At 35.7% G+C, this 19,688-nt stretch overlaps 1 protein-coding gene across 1 annotated transcript; it reads right to left on the bottom strand.

Moving 5' to 3' along the window:
• Positions 1–8,342: 8,342 nt before the first annotated feature.
• On the bottom strand, positions 8,343–15,672 carry LOC149834428 (syntaxin-43-like). Its single transcript, XM_090009364.1, has 7 exons — positions 15,403–15,672; positions 9,734–9,821; positions 9,504–9,583; positions 8,871–8,948; positions 8,729–8,794; positions 8,558–8,642; positions 8,343–8,482 (listed from the first exon to the last, which is right to left on the bottom strand). The coding sequence occupies exons 1-7, from the start codon at positions 15,670–15,672 to the stop codon at positions 8,376–8,378; spliced, it is 774 nt and encodes a 257-aa protein (XP_089865490.1). The 3' UTR covers positions 8,343–8,375.
• Positions 15,673–19,688: the final 4,016 nt, after the last annotated feature.

Below are 19,688 nucleotides of genomic sequence, written 5' to 3'. Positions count from 1 at the left end.
AGCACGATGATGAGTAAGATTTTTCTTGAAGTTGCAAAGGCAGAGGATCGATGCACCATTTTCTTTGCTTTATTTTGCAGGCTGATCAGTACTTCAGCTATAGGTTATCAAAGTAAGAGCGCTTAGGAAATCCAGTACTTTACCATGCAAGATTCAAACACAGCTTCCACATGTTGTAGTTAACTTCACCCAGTATTCACCTTAGTTGTTTGAAACAAGCCCAGCCATATTGCGTCTCTTAATCAACAAAACTAGGAAGTAAAAAGAGGTATAACTGAACCAAACTACCTCCTTTATACCAAGAAACTGATGATACAAGCAGCATCTCAAGGATTTCACTAATACAACAAAAACAAGCAATACAAGAAGAATTGTTGCAATGCAGGTCACTGCCGATGCCCAGCTTGACCCATTTTACATGGAAAACTGTGAACATCTCAAATTTTTCAAAAAATTGTAAAATTTTTCTTTTTGCCCCTAGCCCCCATTTTTCTAAATAATTGAGTCAGTTTTGATCAAAATTTCATTTATTTCTTGGATTCACTGGAATCCAAATCTATTTTATATGTTTGACCCAATTTCAGATCCGGATCTGATATCAAAATTCAATTTTGAGCCTCGTTATCCAATTTTTAAATTGAATTTATAAAAATCCAAAAATAATTTTTGAATGGCTCAGACAGTCCATCTGATATCCATTTGGATCCACTGCTCTGTATTTTTCTATTCGAGATCCAAAACTCAAATATTTTCTCAAAACCCCGGATCCAAACCCGTTTTCTGGAAAAATTTTCAAAGAATAACCCTGAATTCTTAGAAAACCCCTCTTTTTGTAAATATTCTTAAATTATACAAAAATAGTTTAAAATCCCTTATTTTTCCATAGTTTTAGAGTTTTTTATTGTAAAAAACAAAAAAAAAATAAAAAATATAAAGAAAAAGAACCTAAAAAATCAAAATAGAAAAGAAAAATACAAAAAAAATTGGTTTAAAAGCCCCTTTTTGAAAGTTGTTTTGTGAAGATCCCCCCATTTTTGAGAGAAACTTTTTGGAAAGGACCACCTCTTTGAAAATTTTCAAAAATTGGAAGGACCCAATTTGAAAAAAAAGTAACGGTCTTCACCTATATAAACAGGCTTCCAGGGATCGACATTTTCATCGCCTCTTCACCCCCGCATGTTCTTCACGATCATATTCTCCTCTTGTCTTTCATTTTTGTTTATCTCTTTTTATTGCTTTATTGCATCTTTTTCTGATTTTCTATAAGCTTCTTTCCCCTTGTTATTTTGTTTTTATGTAGAAATTTTATCTTATCGTCTTTCCCCGTTTTACTTTTGCTCTTCTCCATTTTCCTTTCATCGTAACGCATCAAGGGTGAGATCGACATGCATATAGCAGGATCGATCCACCCCTTGCAGCAATAACGAAAGGTTCATTCCAACAATTCCTTGTGTTTACTGAGTTTCTTTTTTTTTCGATTGAATATTTGTTCATACTTGATCGTCTTGTTTTATTATCATTACCGGTTTGTGTATGACTTCCTATTCTTATTTCGTCTTCTTTTTCTTTGATTTTCAGTTTGTATTTTTTTCGTTGTTGTTTTGATTTCTTAGTTTTACTGTGATTCCTTTTCTTATTTCAATTACTCCTCTTTTGCTCCTCTGGTTTTCTTTTCAGTTTTCTGTTTTGACTTCCATTAACGTATCATGGATGATGTTGAATTGCCTATAGCAATTTCAACACCTCCTTGTGCAACAGTAAAAGGGAGGAACCATCCCGACACTTTTCTTTCGTCTTCATAATTCATCTTGGATTTCTTCAATTTTTGCAGTTCATTCCTCAGTCTATGTTAATTATTTAGATTCAGTAACCTTTGTTAGTTTATCTGAATTCCGTTCTGATTTTTGTTTATGCCCTTCGTTATAACGTTTGGTTCCCTTCTTTTTGCAATATTATTAGTTTGATTCCAACAGCATCGTAACCCATGGGGTGTTACATTAGTTTTGCATTGATTCCTTCATGAATCAACTTAGATTCACTGTTTTATGATTTTTGGATTTCGGATTTTGCATTCCAATCTACATTCAATTTTATAATTTTCATTTTGATTTTCCTGTGGGTTTCTGATTTTCAGTCTACATCTTAATATCTCTTCTTAGTTTTCGATTTTTTTGTTTGCATTTTTTGGATCTCTCTTGTGATTCCCTATTTTATTGTCTTTTAATTATCTGTTCGTATCTTGATTTTTTGATTTGCACTATCATTTTTCATTTCATTTTCCTTTCATTTCATCCCTTCAACATCATAATGTGTAGTATTATGTCTTCCTCTGCTTTAATCCAGAATTTTCCCTTTAATTCTTGGTCTAATGGATCCAACCCGCTATGCTTTGAGTGGAGGTTGGTTTGCTGAATAAGTGGGAATCATACTTTGAATATGCATTTGCAGAAGTTTTCATCGATCTTCAATCACGACCAATGCAAAATCACAACAGAGTAAAATCAAGTTCAGTGTTAGATCTGGATCATCTCGCATGTACGCATTATATTTCTTGCATTATCGGTGGCCCTTTTAAGCATTTGATCATTCAGATCATCATGGTATTTTGACATTCGTTTGTATGTTTTGATCATCATCATCTTAAGTGTATTACTTCATTTGCATATTATGTCTTCTGCATTTCGCTTGATCATTGTTTTTCTTCTAAAAAAATGCATTATCATTCGTTCCATTTCGATTCTCTGTTGTGCATTTTTCTTTCATCTGGGTATTTTTACTTTGTTTTCTCACTATTTTGGTTGCAATGTTATCATCTGTATCTATCCTATGCACATGCTGCACCTTCACCATTATAGTTCACGTTCAGCTCATTTTCCTGCAACCACCTTACCTGCCAGCACTCGTTTCATATTCATCCATTGTAGTTGTGACTTACTGTCATTCCTGCACCGCACTATCCTTGGTATGTATACAGTAGCACAACATCTGTGCCTTGTGCATTTACAGGTTGATGTTTTGCGGTTTCGTGAGCTGGAGCATCCCTGCAACAACGTAACACTTCCAAGGCGTTCACTGTCTAGTGCATCAGAACAACATGATCCTCCTGGGAAAGAAAAGAGCTTAAATGGAAACACTCTTGCAATTAAGGCAGAAAGAAAATCTCTCATGCTGGCCCTAATGATGTTTTTCTAAAAAAATGAAAGATCAAATGAGGATGAAGGAAATGAAGATATCTTTATCTGTAAACCCATTTTAAATTCCAGTTTTATAATGTGCATGGAGCTGAGAATCAGAGATATCTGCAAAATTCATGAGTACATCTTGGTCAATGGCTGCATTTAAAGGAGGTGGATGATAAGCTCTACTCTATGTATGCTTCCCCTGATACATCCTCTGATAATCATCATCATCAATCTGGTTAGATCATCCTCAGGTATGTAAAGACTCCTCCTCAAACTCCTTTGAGATCATTGCATCCAATCACATCCACCAGCTCCTCATAACACACTTGTGTTCACTTATCACTCACTTAGAACCTTTGTTTTATAGTGCACTTCCTGTAAACCTCTCCAATACCACCCTTCGTCTATCATCCACACTAACCTCCACCTATCACTCACTCTCACCCTCCTGTTAACACTCACCTGCATCACATTCTGCACACCAGGGTGTTAAGTTGCGTTTATCCAATCAGCATGAATCTGGTATTCCATTTCCCATTGCATCAAATTCCCAAATAAAGTAAACCTCATCAAGTACTTATAGATGATTTTCCTGTCAGTAAAATGATTTGTTAGTTAAACATATAGCTTTAGTTACATTCTTTCAAAATGTATTAGAAGGAGCATGTTTGTGGTTTTTTTTTGCACTCTCAAACTACATTAACAACAATCGATATAGATAGATTCTTAATTGTAAATTTCATTTGTGCAAATAGTTCATACTCATACTTTGTTGTTCCACTCTGCAATATGGTTAGGCATTTCATCATGATCTTCCACTCACGGTACATACTTCAGTCCACCTGGCAACTACTATTCTCCCTTGTTGTATTACACGATAGCATACACCTTTGTTCATTCTTCATCTATATACATGCTGCATTGTATCCCCAACATGTGTCTACATTTTGGTATATCTATGTGCTGACAATATCTTGGTATTATGCTCCAGCGCAACACCCTGTGCACACACAATTCACCTTGTTGTGTCTTACCTACATCATCATTCAGCGTACTCCATGTAACCCCCCCCCAGCCATTGTGTCACATCACGCACTCTATTGCCCTGTGCTACCTCACAGACACTAGTTCTCACTATCATCCAAATGTTAATTGCATTATTCACCCCATTAGGGTAATTACATGCCCCTTTGTCACAACCTCACATCATTGATACCCACAGCTAATCCCTTAAGCCCTTGGCAAACCCTATTGCATGTTCTGTACATCTCCTTAGCAGCCTGCTCTCATAGCCTCCTTCCTGGACCTAACATGATCTCATAATAGGACACAAATGTGGCTGCATAAGGTGACATCCCAACTTTGATTGATGTTGAGTATTGTGTTGAAGTATTGATCACATCTACACCAATAGATTTAATAGGTTTCTTCTCATGAGGCATCCCCAGTTTCGCCAGCTCCTTCATCCAAATAGGTAGTCTCTTACCTTTGTAATGCACCACTCCAAGGAACTCAGCCAAATTCCTGGATATCAGTGTTTTTCCCAGGTTGAAATCTAATCTGAAGTCAGTAGAGGTGGTTGTTATAGACTTGATTACAAAGAGCAGCTCTTCCTGTATGACACTCTTAGGAGATTCCAAGGTTGCATTCATTGTGAACATCAATAGATCGTCATCAGAGTAGGTCGCTAGATCCTCTGACCTCCCACATGCCTTTAATGCTATATCCATTACTATGGCATGATTTCCTGTTCAGAGGAAGTTCAAGAATCCCTCAAATGCTCCCAATACCATTTGCCCAACTGTCCACCTTCCCACTTCCACCTTCAGCCCTACTGTTCATCACTTGTTCACATGTACTCCACCATCCCTTCCATTTCACTCTACCCATACCTGCCTTTCACTTACAACAATGCTGAGCATTGTTATAAATACTCCAGCCACTTACGTAAGTGCTCTTTTTACTTATAGTCATTCTCAGCATTGTTGCAAATGCTCTATTTACTTACAGCAATGTTCAGCATTGTTGTAAATGCTCCCACTTACAGCAGTGCTCAGCATTGCCGTAATCCGCCCCTTTATCACTTAGCTACCTTCCATCGGCACCTTACCATTGCCACAATCACCTCTGTAACTTCCAGCCCCTACATACCATCAACCCTGTCATCCCTTGTATACCTGCTGCAATGTCGCCCTGACACCTATTACAACACCATACTACATCTTTCACCACCTATATGATCATCCTGTGCATACTCCACCTTATACCCAATTGCTACACCCTCTGCTACAGTGCTCCCACATCCACACTATGCTTTGCACAACATCCTCTCACTGGCATTTGCATTTCCAACATTACCATATTCACATTCTATTTGCTTTTAGCAATGCATCTATCACCCTGCTACATCCACCTTGCACTGTACATGTTTTCTGCAAACACCTTCATTAACATTACACATGCCCACCACACCTCCATTACCCATGCCCACTACACCTCCATTACATGTTGCTACCTTCATCCTACACCATTGTCACCCACCGCTCTTCACTACTTCTTTACCATCCATTCCCCTGCACATGCCTTATCACACACTTGCTGAAATATTTCCAGGGTAGTATGCTCCTGTTGAACATAGGTGCATTATGTTCACATGAGCATCTTTCACTTGCATAAAGCATCACACCCTAGGCAAATGCATGCAGATTCACATTTCACCTAAGGCATTGCATGTCCCTCTCTCTCACATGGACCTTTATGTATCTCTTTTAACTTAGAATATTATATGTGCATTTCATTAGTTGAGGCAGGCGTCACATTTACATTTAGTTGAATGCATTTCTATATGTGTTTCCCATTCAATATAAGCATAGCATTTAGATTTTGCTTCACCCTCCATATTTTATAATCTTACTCTACACTAACTCAATGTTTGCAGGAAATATGTGAAAAATGCAATTTTCCTTCTTAGTTTAGAAATTTTGATTTCAATTTAATTCAAAATTTGTAATAGATAGATGTTAATGAGAATTCTTTACATTTCCAGTATTAGAATAGAATGTATGAGCATGTAAATATCACAAATCGCTTGTTTCATATTATTTTTCTTTTATTTTCAAAAAACCACCATGGTGAAGCACGAATGGCACGTGCACCATTCTAATAGGAGATAATTAAATTTTAAGTAGACGATTTGCATTAATGGTCATAGTCAAAATGTGAACAATACTTAGGATTTTTATCTTTTATGGAATAACATTGGATCTACACTGGGTCTTCTTCAAAAATCATCATATTTTTCTAAATTTTTTTTCCTTTATCAGAGTTTGATTTGTAAATTAACTTAAAATATATATCAATGGCCATAGTCAGGATATATTGAAAGTTAATTTCATTTCAAACCCTATAAAAACACCAAAATGTATTTTATTCTTTTTCTGAATTTAAATACAGATTATTTTATAATACATTTTGACCATAGTCGTGAATATATTATATCTTCAATCTTATTTCCATTCTCTTAAAGAATGAAATATGCTTTTCAAATTCAATTTTCAAATTCTTACAATTCATTCATAATTTAGGATAAAATAACATCATGTTTTTAAATTATTTCAAGTTATTTTTGAAAATCCAAGTGATTTTGAGATAAACTTCCAAAATATCTTTTTCAAATCCTTTTCAACTTTTTTTTTCTCAATTCAAATTCATTTTAAAATTCTATCTTAAATTCCAATTCCTAATTATCATTCATATCTCAAAATCCAAATTTCAAATCCAAAACCCATTTTCAAAATCCTATCTGGATTTCTCAAAACCAATTTTATTTTTCAAAGTCCATTTTCAAATTCAATCTAGGTTTCCAAATTCAATTCCAAATTCATTTTCGATTTTCATCTGGATTTCTCAAATCCAATTATATTTTCAAATTCCGTTCTTATTTCAAACTTTAAATCCAGAACTCAATTCCATTTTCAATTCTCACCTTGATTTTCAATTCCAAATTTAAACTCCAACTCTATTTTTTCAAATTCACTTTTCAATTCTATTTCAAAGTCTAAATTCAAATTTCAAAATTCAGATTCAATCTCAAATTCAAATTTTATTCTTATTTTTCAAATTCTATTTCAATCTTTCATTTTCTATTTGAAACTTTCTTCTTCAAATCAAATTTAAATTTATTTCAAATCTCTGATCTCAGAAATGATTTCAACTTCAGAATTTTAAGTTATCTTTTCAAAATCTCAAATTTACCTTAAACTTCCAAGTTTTACACTCAGATTTCAAGATTTCCAAATCGATTTCAACTTTATAAAATCATTTTCTTCAAATGTTTTCAAACTTATTTCAAAATCACTTGGGAAAAATCCAAAATTTCTAAAATATTCTTCTCAAAAGCATACATCTTTGCATTTGCATTACATAAGCATGATTCTTTTTTCATTTTAGACTTAGAATAATTTTTTAGATATTATTTAGGCAAAGCAAAAGGCATAAGTTTGATCCTTGGTTCAATTAATCTTGGTAAAAGTCGCTGGGAATGGTCGAACCTCGTATCGACGAGCGAATCCCTTCTCTTCATTTTTTCTGCAATTTTTTTAAAAACGAAGGCGAATAATCTTCAAAATCTTTATCAAATAAAGGTCAAGTAAGACCTTGCAAAAGAGCTCCTCTTTTCTTTCTTTTCTCTTCTCTCATCTTTTCTATCTTTGATTCTCCTTCAAAAAAGAAAAAGTGGCTAGAAAGGAAAAGAGAAGGAAAATAGGGAAACTTTTGCAATGATCACACAAACACAAGAAAAAAAATAGTAGTGCACGGCATGTGCAGAGTTAAAATGGGAAAGCATGGAAACTTTTATTGCATACATAGTGTGTGAAAAATGAACTACATTATAAATAAATAGGAACTCATTTTTTAAGAATACAGTGAAAGATGCCAAGGACAAACTACAAAACTCTGAATATGGTATACCCACCTTAATCCTTCAAACGACATCATGCATCTCAATAATCTCTGGATCTTGATCATGTCTAAGCCACCTTTTGCCACCCCATGTGCTATCAAATCTGAAGGGTTGTAAATAACCAACGTCCCACTACACTTTTTAAACCAAATTGCCATGATTACATGTATGCATAAATAAAGTGTAAACAAGTTTTGATCCGCAACAATTCTGGAGACAATCGTCATGGATCAAAAGAGCATTGCCTTGAGAATTAGCAAGATAAGCATCACGAAGCACATGATCACAAAAATTGTTGCACACTTAACCATGCCTCCATTTCTTTGTGTTCTCTCAGCTTGTAATTACAAGTAATTTTTACTCTTCAACTAAAATATGCAAAACCAAGAGAACATGACATAAAAGATGCAACATACCTTTTGTAGTTGTTTTAGTCCCTCATTAGCAGTTGCAGAAACATTTTGGATGTTGTAGTCAATACGATCCATAATAGTGCCCTTCTCAAAGAGAAAAATAAAAATTTAGCCTTGGAAACCAGGCAACTGAATCATGAACTCAAAGAGGGAGATCTATAAAGTTGTACCTGATCTATCACAAGGACAGAAAGATCCTTCATTACCTGAGCAAGCTCATTTATGGATTGCACCACCTATAATGTTTCAGGTAAGAGTTGCACTCCATTCATAACAAATGATCATAATGCTGACGAAGGTTGCATGTCTAACCTGGGTGATTTGTCTTTCCCTTTCAATGGTGAAAGCCTCACTTTTCCTCAGCCTAGACACCTGGTATTCATCAAAAGCCTGAGGCTCCAAGAAAGCTCACCATTCAATCCCAACATCAATTTTTACCATAATTAGCATTGCCAAAACACAAAAAAGATATGCTAGCAGAAATCTTTTCAATTTCAAGCACCCCTGTAGATAATAAAGGGAAGGTTTGTTGTTTTTCTATTTTCTAGGGGAAGCAATCAAAATGCAAACTGCCACCACATTACATATGCTCATCACTTAAGAAAGAATTACAGGGACAATTGTCCACTTGTGTTTGATATTTTTAGGTTCTCATCATAGAATTTTAATGATATATGACAATAAAAAATGTCACGAGTGATAGATATAATAAGTAAATGTATTGCTTGTTCCAACTTTTCCAAAATAGCTCGAGTACCAAATTCTAAATTCTAGACAGTTAAATAGTTTTCTTAAGAAATATAGACAGTTAATATTCATTTACAACAGAGCATATGATCATCATTTACCATCAGAATACCTAACAAATTAGTGTAACCGCTATCCTATGAAAATGAAGATTTCTCAAGAAAGAACTTCATCTTTAGTACTCAAAAAATAGCTTACCATATCAATAAAATCATTATCATTTACTTCAGATGTGCTGTCATTCAAATTGATCTCTAAGTCAAACTGATCCTTTCCCTACATAGAAGCAGGCCAACAAAAAAACCATAAAGCATTTGAAAAAATGGTATAGAGCAACATTATATATTCCAAAACAAAAAGGGCTGAAATATTTCATCAATGTAACTTCAAACCAATAACAAACAAAAGAAGAAAATGCAAATCAAACCTCCTTTTTTGTTGAAGGTGCTTTAAATAAGAAGATTGTTTCTTCTGAAAGTCCATTGACAGCTTGTGAAGATCAATTGCAAGAGAACGCTGAACAAAAGCAATTTGCAATTAGTATCCATCAGGAAAGTGTAACTGAAAGTCTAACAACTTATATTTATGTGACAAGCACTTGGACTGGCCAATCCCCAATTTGATCTTCAATTTTCTTCCATGATATAAAAAGTTGGCAAAGGGAGTAGCATTAACAAAATGATACAGAAATTTATCAAGGCAATGACCAAAGCTTGATTCATGTTTGAAATGCTTTTTAAGATACTGGACCATGCAATCACCCATGTTATAGATGCAATTGTGCTTCACCTACAAGAAGCTATACAAAAAGGCCATTAATGTTAAATTACATGTAATCTATATATATATATATATATATATATATATCATACCCGATAGGGGTATTTTAGTCATTTCACAAGTACCAGATAGGGGTACTTGTTCTTCTTCTTATTTTTTATTTTTGTTTTTGTATTTTCTTTTTTATTTTCTTTTTTATTTTCTTTTTCTTTTTTTACCCACATAAGGGGCCCCACCATAGAGTTGTTGGGGGCTCCCAACGACTCCATGGGAGCCCCTTTGTGGCTCTCCTTTTGAGGCCATAAGGCCACCCCCCTCTCTCATTCTATTTGTATAAATAGGGGTGAACCCCCTTTGTATTTTTCATTCTTGAGAGCTTCCTCTCTTTCAATAAAGAGATATTTATATTTTGTGTTGTGTTGTCCCTTTGTAGACTTGGGTGTTATCTCTTTTATTTGTCCATCGATGGACATTGTAAGTGCTTATAGCACTCTTTGTATTTTTGCATATCTCATTACATGGTATCAAAGCCTTGTTTATGCTCTTGATTCTTGATTTAGCTAGTTGTCTAGTTATATATTTTTTTTATTTCTCTTACTTGTTTTGTCTTCTTGAAAGAGTTTAAATGGAAGGAGAACAAAAGATTGATCTCTCCTTCAAGCTTAATGGTTCCAACTACATGATGTGGGCCACCGTCATGAAAAACAACCTCAAGGGTAAAAAGCTTTGGGGATACGTTATGAGCAGCATTTCGGAACCGCAACTCCAACTCACCAAGATGGATGGTGATCAAGAAAAAACTCTTTAAGGAAATGCTCGCATGAAGGCCATTGAAGATCACCAAGCTAAAGTGGAAGATTGAGAAAGCAAGCATGCAAAAATTCTTGCTTGGTTCATGAACAATGTGGAGCTCAAAATTTGTGCCAACATTGCTAAGTTTCGGATGGCAAATGAAGCATGGTTCTTTATGAAAGGTATGTATACTCAAAAAGACCTTGCTCATCAATTCTTTTTTCAAGAAAAAATCTAGACTATTAAGCAAGGAAAAATGAGTGTAAGAGATTACTTTAGCACTCTTGGTCCCTTATGGGATGAGCTATCTTTACTAGAACTAAAGTGGGTTTCTAGTGAAGATGTGAAACTAAGAAGAGAACAAATGAAAAAAGAATATTTTTTCCAATTTCTACATGAGCTTAGGCCCAAATATGAACAAGTTAGATCTTCCCTACTTCATAGATCTAAGCATCTTCCTTTGGAAGATGTCATAGCCGAAATATACCAAGAAAAAACTCGTCTTTGCATGATTAAGGGAGGAGATGGAGTTTTTGATGTGTCTAAACCTGGCAATCATGTAAAAGCCTATAAGCCTCCACACTTTAGGAAGCAACATAACTGTAATGGCAATTATAGAAAAGCCATTTGCCATCATTGCCAAGAATCGGGTTATATAAGACCTAATTGCCCTAAGCTAAATGAAGCATCAAAGAATAAGGTGGCCTTCGTTGAAGAAATTACTCAAAAGAAGGAAGAAACTATCAAAGAGAAAGAATCCATATCTCTTGCTCAACTATTGGAAGCACTACAAATTCTACTGAAATCGCCATCAGCCTCGGGTGCTGCCATAGGTTCTTCATCTCTTTCAGGTATGTCTCCTTGGATTCTTGATTCTGAAGCTTTCTTTCATATGACTCCTCTTGAAAATGGGCTTTCCAATTTGTGTAATAATTTTAAAAACTCTTATGTTTCAACCACCGATGGTACATCTTTACAAGTAAAAAGTTTTGGAACTTTTGATTTTTCAAAAGATTTCTTGGTGTCAAACGTAGGAGTGGTACATTAACTTAATTTAAATCTCCTCTCTGTTTCTCAAATATGTGATCATGGATGTGAAATCTCCTTCTCAACTAAGGATTGCTCTATATAGGATCTCTGGTCCGGGAAGCAGATTGGGCAAGGCCATAGGAGGGGAGATCTCTATTACATGAGAAACTTGAAACTTTTCACTAACTTTTTTTGTAATCATGTCCAAGATAAAAATATTGAAACTTGGCATCAAAGACTTGGACATCCAAGTTTCTCAAAAATGTACTCCTTTCCTTTTGGAAAGAAATTTTGTAATGAGAAACATTTTGTTTGCAAGAATTATATTTTTGAAAAAATGAAATCCACTCTTTTTCCAAATAGAACTTTCGTGTCCAAAAGACCTTTTGAGTTAGTCCATTCGGACATTTGGGGCCCTTTTCCGATCATATCGAAAGGAGGATACTCCTATTATGTTACTTTCATTGATGACTACACTAGATATGCGTGGATCTATTTTCTTAATTTAAAATCCGAAGTCTTTGACTTCTTCAAGAAATCTTATATGATAGTCAAAAATTAATTTTTAAGTAATATCTCTACTCTTAGATCTGATTCGGATGGAGAGTATCTATCAAATGAATTTCAAAAGTATTTGAAAACAAATAAAATTTGTCATCAAAGATCATGTTCTAGGACTCCTCAACAAAATGGTCTAGCCGAAAGAAAGCATAGACACATTTTGGAAACCACTAAAACACTTCTTATTTCTAAAGAAATTCCAAAAAGGTTTTGGGCCGAAGCCGCTTTAACTTCAACTTACTTGATAAATAGAATGATATCTTCATCCTTACAAAATATATCTCCATATGAAAAACTATTTGAAAGAACACCCGATTTCAATAGATTAAGAATTTTTTGGTGTAAATGTTTTGTCCTTACACATAAAAGAGACAAATTATCTCGTAAAGCTATTAAATGTGTTTTTTTAGGATATGGTGAAAATTAAAAGGGTTTTAGATGCTTCGACCTTAAAAATAACAAACTATATGTATCTAAAGATGTAACCTTTTTAGAAAATAAAAATGGTTTTGAGAAAACTAAAGATGTTGCTGAAAGTGAATATGCTTTCTTATTTGATCTTCTCTCTCAAGAAGATGTGAATCCTCAAGAAGAGGAAATCTCTAATGATTTGTTGAATGATATAGAGGATATGCCTCTTAACAATGTGAAAATGAAAGTGATAGACCCATCCAAATCTATGTTAGGCGTGGTCAACAAGTTCACATGAGTGCCTTAGAAAAATACTCTCAAGGTTCCAACATAGAAGAAACCTCTTTAAGGAGATCCGACCGAATCTCTAATCCTCCTAATAGGTTTGTTTCCTATGAGTCTCTAACTCCTAGGTATAAAGCGTGTCTAATTGCATCACACTCTTTTTATGAACCTTCACATTATAATGAAGCCAAAAATATTCCTGAATGGGTTGAATCCATGAACTTAGAACTTAGTGCCCTTGAAAAGGCAAAAACTTGATAAATGACTTCATTACCCACTGGAAAAAGATCGATTGGATGTAGATGGGTCTTCAAAATTAAAACTAAGAGTGATAGATCATTAGAACACTATAAAGCCCGGTTAGTTGCAAAAGGATATGCTCAAGAATACAGTATAGACTATGAAGAAAGCTTTGCACCTGTAGCTAGGATGACTAGTGTTAGGACTCTTATTGCGGTTGCGTTAGTTAAAAAATAACCTATTTATCAGTTAGACGTTAAGAATGCATTCTTAATTGGTGAATTGAATGAAGAGGTTTACATGGATCCTCCACCAGGAGTATGTATCAGTGAAAATAAAATTCTCAAACTTAAAAAGACATTATATGGTTTAAAACAAGCTCCAAAGGCTTGACATGATACATTTAGCAATGTAATGACAAATTTAAATTTTCGTTCATGCTATACTGACACTGCTTTGTTTGTTAAAAGTCTAGGGTCTTTTGTAGTTATTGTACTACTTTATGTTGATGATATGATCATCACTGGGAGTGATGAGCAAGGAATTGATGATATCAAAAAAGTTTTAAAAGAAAATTTTGATATGTCTGACCTTGGTTTCTTAAGATATTTTTTAAGAATTAAAGTAGCGTACTCTTCTCGAGGGTACATTCTCTCAGATGAAACTTGTTGCTGACATTTGTTCCAAGTCTGGTATCTTCGATGATAAGAAGACCGAAACCCTTGAAGTTATTAATGCAAAGTTAAGGTTGGAAGATGGAACAATCTTCGAGGACCCTACTCCCTAGCATCAACTTGTTGGGTCTCTGACCTACTTATCCATCACTCGGTCAGACACAGCTCATGCAGTCCACTCAGTCAGTCAATTTCAACATGCACCTACAACTATGCACATGAGTGCAGTCTTAAGGATAGTCAAATATATCAAAAACACCATAACTAAGGGAGTTTTTATTTTCTCTTCGTCATCACTTGATTTAATTGTGTACACTGATGCTGATTGAGGAGGAAATTCCAATGATAGAGTCTCAACTACTAGTTTTTGTGTTTTCTTAGGTGACTCTATGATTTCTTAGAGATGCAAGAAGCAGAACAAAGTATCATTGTCCTCAACTAAAGCAAAATATCGTGCTATGACCACTACAACCATGGAGCTTGTGTGGCTAAGAAGTCTCCTTAGTGATATGGGCATAGTCATCTCTACTCCTTCGAAGATGTGTTGTGACAACAAAAGCGCAATCTATATCGCAAGCAATCACACCTTCCATGAGTGTACTAAACACATCGAGATGGACTGTCACTACGTTCGTGATGAATACCTAAGAGGAACCATAGCATTGTCGTACGTCACATCCTAGTACCAGTTGGTGGACTTCTTCACTAAAGCCCTTGCCACTCATCGTTTTATGTTCCTTCTCAACAAGCTTTCGGTTATATCCCCATAAAGCTTGAGGGAGGGTGTTAAATTACATGTAATATATATATATATATATATATATATAGTCTATCATACCCGATAGGGGTATTTTAGTCATTTGTTCTTCTTCCTCTTTTTTATTTTTGTTTTTGTATTTTCTTTTTTATTTTTTACCCACGTAAGGGGGCCAACCATAGAGTCGTTGGGGGCTCCCAACGACTCCATGGGAGCTCCATTTGTGGCTCTCCCTTTGAGGCCATAAGGCCACCCCCTCTCTCATTCTATTTGTATAAATAAAGGTGAACCCCTTTTGTATTTTTCATTCTTGAGAGTTTCCTCTCTTTCAATAAAGAGATTTATATTTTGTGTTGTGTTGTCCCTTTCTGGACTTGAGTGTTATCTATTTTATTTGTCCATCGATGGACATGGTAAGTGCTTATAGCACTCTTTGTATTTCCGTGTATATCTCATTACAATTAACTCGCTGAGAATCCATGCAAGTAAAATACAACACACATGAAGGAAAGACACAAACATATACAAACACGTCATCTGATTTTGACATGTAATACAAATTTTTTACCTGGACATTTTTGCGGACATTGGAATCTTCTGAATGTCCACCAGCAGAAAGCCTCTGCAAATTCTGCTCAAATCTTTTCAGCAAACGTGTAACCTCCTGAGTAAGAGCCTCAATCGCATGCTCACCCTTGTTGAAAACATCAAGTAGAGCACCCTCATGAGCCTTGACTAACTCAACAATTTTTCCTTTTACATGTTGCATATCTGTAGTTATTGCTTCAAAGATATTCCAAGGGACAAATAAAATCCTTATTCTGTCAAGACAGGACATTCTAAGGAACAATGAAGGTGATGAAAAGCATATATACCAAATTTATCATGTTGGTTAGCACTTTGAATGTGGAGCTTAATTATGCTGGAGGCTAATTTGCAACATTTATTAAACGGGCATTGACCAATGTAAATTGTACATCATCTATTCCAACCACTAGTAAAAACCATCTTCCATGACTGGCTAGCAATCATTAAAAAGAAGTTCTGATAATTGCAACTTGTCATAAGAAATATAAAATTCAATAGAAAAGTATTTCCTAGTCATCTAGCTCAAAAGATGATTAGGAAAAGTATCTACTCCATGATTGGTATAGGGAGCTTGGACCAAGTTTTAGGCTATTGGTCCACACTTTCACCAATTCAAACAGGACTTAAGCTCAGCATGTCCCTTACGCACATTGTGCTTGACTAGAGTTCTGGCAAATTAGCCAATTCAAAATACAGACTGAGGTAGGATGTCCCCAAGCTGTGTGACATAAAAGCTAGGCCCCATTGCCTTATATAACATGTTAATTAACCACTCCACTATTAGATCTCCAATTCCATCATTATTAGGATGATAGTGGCACTCAATTAGTCATAGTCCACTTATTTTTCTCTAGTTAGCTATTGTCGAGCATTATATCATAATCCAATATGCCCCGCCAATATTATCATAAATAAGCATTGATAATGTGGCAAAAAGCTACAAAATTTCAGGTAGAATTTACATAAGTATTTTGACAAAGGGTATTGGCATAAGCTTGAAGAGAGAGAGAGAGAGAGGAGTGGGAGAGTGTGTGTTTCACTACTCTTAGAGGTCAAGTATACTACATGGTACATCTACAATGAAACACTAAAAGAATAGAAACCAGCAAAAAGTGACTTGTATGTCCCATTGTAATTCTAAACTGAAAAAAAGATATAAAAATGGCGATGGTAAAATCACTACTATGCACTCATGTTTTATATACACATGAACACTATTTTATGCAAAAAGGTACTGTCGAGATAAAATAGATCAAAGATAATACATGGCCACTAAATCATTAATCAACCCATTTTTAATTGTCAAACATGGAAAGAGATGAAATCCGATCCCGTTCATTTCCCAAAAAAATGTGACTCTTATATTAAAGGAGGTATCTATATTACTCAAGAATTGGATTCCCACACATCAAAACCCTTTGGTAACAAGCAACCACCTCCCTTTCACTTATTTTTTGAGCAAATTCATGTAATCTTTTCTTCTCTAGATGTCAACAGGGAGTGAGGTGATAAGGATGCTGCCTTTATTAGGTGGAATCCAGAGTTGCCAGTCAAGAAAGCTGGAACGAGAAGAGATACAAGAAATGGAAGCGGGAAACGAGGCACTTTCAAAATTTTAAGAAGCAGGAAGCGTGGGATGAATTATAAGTGAACCAAGAGTCATCTCGAAACCAACCTAGGAAGCGAACCAGAAGCGAGGGGGAGCTAAAAAATAGAAAAATAAATAAAAATACAAAAAAAGGAAAAAACGGGTCAGCCGGGTTGGCGGGTTGGCATACCCCCAACCCGAACCCGACCTGTTTAATAAACGGGTTACGCGGGTTGACCCATTTATTAAACAGGTTGGCTTAAGCCCAACCCGAACCCGCCTAAGAGGCGGGTTGGCGGGTCGTGTCAGAAATTGCCACCCCTATATATATTACAGAAAAAAGAACAACTATACTATATGAAGTAGAGCATCCAGATCATCCCAACTTATGCAAGGCACTGGAGGATCATCTGCCTTTGATAGCCGGATACGAGCATATATACTCTAGGAGATCCAACCAAACTCCAGGCCATTTGGGTCCAAATGGATCTAAGGGTAAAAACATCATTTCATACATATTTATTTTCTAAGAGTTTTGTTCTATACATCTCAGAAAATTCATTTTGATGTATGATTCCAATTTTGTGAAATTTGGAAACATACATAAAAATGTTTGCAATTTTATTTTTTATTATTTTTATTTTTATTTTTATTTTTTGGTAGGAGCTGGATCTTACGGATCTAGATAGTTCGTGTGCCGCGGAGGATTTGTTTGTAGTAGTAGAAGGTATATTGGGGTAATTGTGTAGATTTTGATTTTTTGAGTCCAGATCTGGATCCGTTTTGGTTTGTAGACCTCATCACTCATAGCCTCTTGTGTTTGGGCAATCAAGAGGTCCAATGAGGAGCCCAAATTCGAATCTGGGTCTCTCGTTAGCCTCTTTTAAGGCCAATGAGAGCCTATGTGCATTCATTACTTCCCTTTAAAGGTAATGCCCAAAATCGAGTAAGAGCTTTTGCCCATTTTCTAAAAAAATGTGGATGATGGTTGGACTGCCCTCTTGGAGAAGAGAACTCATCTTGCACAACATGGGTTTGTGAAGTTGGGAATTTTATGTGAACTTGTACATCTGAAATCTTTTTTTTCTGGTGGAACTGAGAACTTGTGGAACTGTTTGGGCGTGAACCCCATTCAGATCCTTCTTCCTGGGCGTGAAAGCTTGGTGGACAAGCTCATGACCGACATTGTTAAGGGCTGCTGTTGGTGTGACCCTAGTCCAGCCAACCTGTTGTTAGCGTGAACCTGGTGGGCGTGACTCCAGCCCAACCGATCAGCCTTGTGCGTGAAACCTGTTCGAGCTATTGTCTGAGCACCCCTGCTGAATATCGAGGGTTGCTGATTGAGAGTGGCGTCTGTCATCTCCTGTCCTGCGTTTGAATCCTAAATCTGCTCTCACTTGTCTTTTGAACTGAATATTGTGGACTGTTATTATTTGATTTTCTTGAAATCATATCTGCAAATTGTTTTATGCTATTTGCGAACAACGTGTAGGCTGCTACAACTTTTGTGATATTCATATCTGAGCTGAATGCCAATCAGTCCTAGTTTCTGTTTAATTGTTATTTGGGAACCGGTATTGATTGTTGTTGCATGTGTTTGCTAGTAAGAATCTGGAACTCGATCTATTGACTGCTGCTGAACCAGTCTTATTTTCCCAAGTGTGTTCAATCGTTAGTGAAGTGCGAAAAACATTTTTTATTCTGAGACGAAGAAAAAATTGATTGAGTGCAAAGTGTTGCACTACTTGATTTTCATTTCTGAAAAAAATTGGTACAGCAAAGGAAACGCTGGAAGCGTTTTACCTGAATATCGCTGCCTTCCTTCGCACTCGGCAACCGAGTTTCCCCTCCCCCTAATCTGGTGCATTTTTGCATGTTGTGGGTCCAGAACCATCGACCAATCTGTTGGTCCAGCAGTGACCCACAAAACCTCAATCGTTTGAGTGTTTTTATCCACTAGTTGCCTGTGCATCATATCAGCTGAATCGATATATATTTTAACTGCTTGCGTTGTTAGTTGACCAAAATAGTTGTTTCTTGTGCGTTCAAGGTATTTATTTAAATTGTCATTGAAGTGTCAATCTTATTTGTGATATTGGAGTGTTCTTATTGCAGGTTGCAATGGACAATATATATATATATATATATATTGGATAGACCACGCGTATGTGAACAGATTTTGATTATCACATAGAATTTGAAAATTATTTTCAAATTTGGTACCTTTTTTAAAAATCCAAATCGCTTTCGCATTAGAAAATTAAAGTGTAGGTGCGCTTGTGAATCAACCTTCATAGTCAGCTGCATCATTTTGATATAAGAGCAGGTTAGGTTTTCGTACCTTAGAGTGATCCTAGGTTATGTTCGCTATGGCCGGGCAAGAGAGAGGCTGTGGTCGCCAAGACTATGCCTTCGAGAATGAGGCGATAGACCTTAAGAATAAAAATAGGGACTTGTGGCATAAAGTCAAAGAATTGACTAGAAGGCTTAATGACTTTACCCAAAAAAGGGAGTGTCGAATTCAGTGAGGTGCACATGGTTCACATTATGCGAGTCAATTTGACTCCGATAGAGAGTTTGATTCCTTTACTTGTTTGCATTTGAATGGGGCGCATGATCTTCTTAGGAGATCTAATTGAGAAGCTGAAATCAAGTTCGAAATCCTTGAGTTTAAGGAA

This window comes from Nuphar pumila, chromosome 6 (genome assembly GCF_984573655.1).
Source record: "Nuphar pumila chromosome 6, dmNupPumi1.hap1.1, whole genome shotgun sequence".
Lineage (NCBI taxonomy): Eukaryota > Viridiplantae > Streptophyta > Magnoliopsida > Nymphaeales > Nymphaeaceae > Nuphar > Nuphar pumila.
Note: the sequence above shows the minus strand (reverse complement) of the source record. Positions and strands in the feature narration are given on the sequence as shown.

Coding starts and splice junctions, on each gene's coding strand:
- LOC149834428 (XM_090009364.1), bottom strand. CDS start 15,672: ATGTCCTGTCTTGACAGAATAAGGATTTTATTTGTCCCTTGGAATATC. Junction 8,643..8,728: donor CTGTCCTTGTGATAGATCAG/GTACAACTTTAT, acceptor CTCTTTGAGAAG/GGCACTATTATGGATCGTAT. Junction 8,483..8,557: donor AAAACAACTACAAAAGGTAT/GTTGCATCTTTT, acceptor TGTAATTACAAG/CTGAGAGAACACAAAGAAAT.